Source organism: Microtus ochrogaster, unplaced genomic scaffold (assembly GCF_000317375.1).
Source record: "Microtus ochrogaster isolate Prairie Vole_2 unplaced genomic scaffold, MicOch1.0 UNK54, whole genome shotgun sequence".
NCBI lineage: Eukaryota > Metazoa > Chordata > Mammalia > Rodentia > Cricetidae > Microtus > Microtus ochrogaster.
In genome coordinates, this window is record NW_004949152.1 from 1,410,925 (window position 1) to 1,415,243 (window position 4,319).

The 4,319-nt window shown below is 59.9% G+C and overlaps 1 protein-coding gene across 1 annotated transcript; it reads left to right on the top strand.

The window, feature by feature from the left end:
• Window positions 1-952: 952 nt before the first annotated feature.
• On the top strand, window positions 953-4,092 carry Irx3 (iroquois homeobox 3). Its single transcript, XM_005369597.2, has 4 exons — window positions 953-1,631; window positions 1,800-2,925; window positions 3,109-3,175; window positions 3,653-4,092. The coding sequence occupies exons 1-4, from the start codon at window positions 1,362-1,364 to the stop codon at window positions 3,705-3,707; spliced, it is 1,518 nt and encodes a 505-aa protein (XP_005369654.1). The 5' UTR covers window positions 953-1,361; the 3' UTR covers window positions 3,708-4,092.
• The last annotated feature ends 227 nt before the right edge of the window (window positions 4,093-4,319 follow it).

The following is a 4,319-nucleotide window of genomic DNA, read 5'->3' on the forward strand; positions in this document are numbered from 1 at the left end:
CCCCAGCCAGGAGCTCCAGCTCTTTCCCTGTTCCACAAGACCACCTGGGCGCCAAACTCACTTTCTAATGAGAATTCTCACCGAGGTACCCCGGAGGTGTTAACGTGGTAAACTGCAGGGTTTCCCCGGCACAGATTCGGTCTTTTAAAGGCTCGGAGGGGCAGCTCTCCCTACTCCAGGCTGCATGCTAAACTCTTTTAGCTGCCCTTTTAGCTGCCGGCTTCGGCTATTGAGAGCGTCCGGAGCTGAGTACTGCAAAAGGAACCACCGCCGAAGCCCTGGAGCCTGCCTAGGTACGGGGTCCCGTCCCAACCCAGAACTATAGCTGCTGAGGGGGTGGAGAACAGAGGAGTTGGAAGACTCGAGAGGAGAGGTGACCCTGCACTAACCCTCCACTCCTGGCCTAGGTTTCCCCCCCCTTCCCCGTGCTGGCAGGAGGGGGCGGGAAAAGACTGCGTCCCGTCCTGCCCCGCCCCTCCCGGCGCTCTGTATTCGCGAGGGAAGACCGCCTCGCCCAGAAGGCTCCCGGGTGATTGGAGACTCCAGGAGGAGACGCGAGGAAAAGTCGAATAAGAGGGCGCAACGTCAGACTCGAGATTTGGGGAAGGGTGAGGGCGGGGGTGGAAGGGCGGGGACGGACACACAGACACTGACGCGGACGCACACCCCCAGCACAGCATTCTAAGTGTCTTCAACTTTAGGTCGCCTTAGCCCAGGACACAGAGATTGGGGACAGGGAAGAGAAAATGAGAGAGTAAAGAAATATAAAAGAGAGAGGAGTCAGATTAGAAAAAGTGAAGAAAGCTGAGAGGTGAGCAAAAGCAACCGTGAGAAAGGGAAAGAGGAAAAAGAACCGCAGTTTCCCAGCGTCCAGGACTGCCAAGGAGCCTTGGGAGCGGAAGCGATCAGGGGGTGGGGGCTAGGGGACGCAGCGAGGGGAGGGGAGTGGAAAGGACAGGGTGGGAGTGTAAACTATAGGAGGGCGAAGGAAGCGAGGCGCGACACAGCTCCTGGAGAGTAGGACAGACCTGAGCGTTAGGCACAGAGAGGCTCTCCCGGCCTAGAGGAGGGAGCACGGAGCAGAGAGGAGGGGCTTGCGGCCCCGTAGAAATGTCAATCAGAGCCCGGAGCCCAGGGAATCTCGGCCAATCTGTTCGGACCTGACCTGACTCCTTGCCGCCGCCGCCGCCGCCGCCGCCGCGGAGCAGATCAATAGGCGAACGCGAAGCGCAGCGCAGCGCGGGAGGCAGCGCGGCCCGGGCTCGGCCCAGCCCCCGATGCGCTCCGGAGCCAACGTGCGGCACTGAGCACGGCGGCCCCGGGGGCCGGGCCCCCACTCCGTAGGTGCCCCGTGGGCCACCATGTCCTTCCCCCAGCTCGGATACCAGTACATCCGCCCGCTCTACCCACCCGAGCGCCCGGGAGCCGCAGGCGGCAGCGGCGGCAGCGCGGGAGGCCGGAGCGGTCCCGGCGCCGGAGCCTCGGAGCTTGCCGCCTCGGGGTCCCTATCCAACGTGCTTTCGTCCGTGTACGGGGCACCCTACGCCGCGGCCGCAGCTGCAGCTGCCGCCGCCCAGGGTTACGGCGCCTTCCTGCCCTACGCTACGGAGCTGCCCATCTTCCCACAGCTGGTAAGAGCCGGAGAAACCCGGGAAAGAGGGGTTGGAGCTGGGGTGCAGGGCAAAGTGAGCGTGCAGAAGAAAACCAGGGTCCCGGCGGGAGGGTGGAGGCTGCTGCGACGACTGGAGCTCACTCGCGCTCCCCCGTGCGTGTCCCCTTCCTTTTCCATGTGCGTACAGGGCGCTCAGTATGAGCTGAAGGACAGCCCTGGGGTCCAGCATCCGGCCACGGCCGCCGCATTCCCGCACCCGCACCCCGCCTTCTACCCCTATGGCCAATACCAGTTCGGGGACCCGTCCCGTCCCAAGAACGCCACCCGGGAAAGCACAAGCACGCTCAAGGCCTGGCTCAACGAGCACCGCAAGAACCCGTACCCCACCAAGGGCGAGAAGATCATGCTGGCCATCATCACCAAGATGACCCTCACCCAGGTGTCCACCTGGTTCGCCAACGCGCGCCGGCGCCTCAAGAAAGAGAACAAGATGACGTGGGCGCCCCGTAGTCGCACCGACGAGGAGGGCAATGCTTATGGGAGCGAGCGGGAGGAGGAGGACGAAGAAGAAGACGAGGAAGAGGGCAAACGAGAGCTGGAGATGGAGGAGGAGGAGCTCGCTGGGGAGGAAGAGGACACGGGGGGCGAGGGCCTGGCGGACGACGAGGAAGATGAGGAGATCGATTTGGAAAACTTAGACAGCGCCGCAGCCGGGCCGGAACTGACCCTGGCTGGGGCAACGCACAGGAACGGGGACTTCGGCCTAGGACCCATTTCGGACTGCAAAAATAGCGACTCAGACGATAGCTCCGAAGGCTTGGAGGAGCGACCACTGTCGGTCTTGAGCCTGGCCCCAGCGCCACCGCCTGTGGCCAGGGCTCCTCCATCTCCGCCCTCTCCACCCTCGGGCCTGGACCCCTGTGCTCCCGCACCAGCGCCCTCCTCCACCCTGCAGAAGCCCAAGATCTGGTCACTGGCCGAAACGGCCACCAGCCCGGATAACCCACGTCGCTCGCCTCCCAGAACCGGAGGTTCTCCTCCCGGGGCAGCCGTCGCGCCCCCGACGCTGCAGCTCTCGCCCGCGGCTGCCGCTGCAGCAGCAGCGGCACACAGACTCGTCTCGGCGCCGCTTGGCAAATTCCCCGCTTGGACCAACCGGCCTTTCCCAGGCCCGCCGCCCGGCCCGCGGCCGCACCCGTTGTCCATGTTGGGCTCGGCCCCACAGCACCTGCTGGGACTTCCCGGAGCCGCTGGTCACCCGGCGGCTGCCGCCGCCGCCTACGCTCGGCCTACGGAGCCGGAGAGTGGAACAGGTGACTACAGAAGTGTGGGGCACAGAGGGAGGCTGTTGGTGGGGCTCTCGGCCAGAGGAAAAGAACAGGGGGTTTGGGGAAAGTAAGCTGTTTTCCTCTTCGCTCCAGAACGGGTACAGCGGCCCTAGAGGCCTGGACCTAGCGTTCTGAAGGTCTCCCTTTTCTTCCCCTTGTTTCCTACAGATCGCTGTAGTGCCTTGGAAATGGAGAAAAAGTTGCTCAAGACAGCTTTCCAGCCGGTGCCAAGGCGGTAAGAGACCCCGAATTTGGGAACCAAAGTGGGAGACCCTTCAGGAATGATAAGGAAAACGCAGAACCAATGGCAGAAACCATTTGCTTCCCCCCACCGCACCCGGGGAAGGGAGAAACATGGCTGGGAATCTATTTCTAAAAAGCACAAAAAAATCCACTCTTTTCTCACTTCCTGTGGACCCGTAAGACGCTTTTTCATTCTCAGTTCGGGCACCTCAAGCAGGGCCTGTGGGTACAGAGCTGAGGGAGTCTGGCCCCGCCAACAGGCCACGGGAGCACACGGCCTACCCTGCGTGATGCCCAATTCCTTCCAGGCCCGACCTCGAATTCTGATCGCTTCTGTGCAGTTTAGAGTAATTACACCCAGGGCTGAATAAGTCCATACGCTTGACCCTAGGCTCAGTAGAGTGCCCCCTACCTCAGTAGGCTCTAAGTCTCTAAATCTCGCTTCCTTTGCTTCCGCTCTCTCTTCCAGGCCCCAGAACCACTTGGATGCTGCTCTGGTCTTGTCAGCTCTCTCCTCATCTTAATTCTTTGAACAATTTTTAAATCGTTGTACTAACTGTAAAAAAAAAAAACAACAAATCGCTCTGTATAGTTATGACTTGCAAGCATGTCTGTGTATGAATACCTAAAAAAGAAACACTAAACCAACCAACCAACACACACAAAAAAAAGAACGAAAGAAAGAATAAAGCCGGTTCCCCTTGACCCTCCCCAGGTCGCTTCTGTACTGCCCCACATTAGATTGTGAGGTTCATTTGTTCTGTTGATTTCGGGGGTGGGCGGGGTGGAGTTGCAGAGAGGATAAGCGTGTCTGACTCTTTTTGTATATACAGAGAAATGTACATACGTGTGAACCAAATTGTACAAGAAAGTATCTATTTTTGGCTAAATAAATGAGCTGTTGCCACTTTTGACTATAACCGGTGGGTCTGCCACCTGGACCGATCTGTTTGGTGGTTCTTTGGTGTTTTCGCGTCCCCCATCCCCACAAGCAAGAAGAAGCATGGTCAGGGGACAGCAATGGCGGAAGTAGTACTCGCAGAGGTAAGCAGGCTAGGTTCTCTGCAAGAAGGGACGATGGAAGTCCCTGGGCTCCGAGAGAAAGGGCGGAGTCCGAAGAGAAAAAGAGGCCTACT

What these genes read in the sequence shown, in the direction of transcription:
- Irx3 (XM_005369597.2), top strand. Translation starts at nt 1,362, where the DNA reads ATGTCCTTCCCCCAGCTCGGATACCAGTACATCCGCCCGCTCTACCCA. An exon ending in TGCCCATCTTCCCACAGCTG is followed by an intron (nt 1,632 to 1,799) that starts GTAAGAGCCGGA and finishes ATGTGCGTACAG; the next exon opens with GGCGCTCAGTATGAGCTGAA. An exon ending in GGAGCCGGAGAGTGGAACAG is followed by an intron (nt 2,926 to 3,108) that starts GTGACTACAGAA and finishes TGTTTCCTACAG; the next exon opens with ATCGCTGTAGTGCCTTGGAA.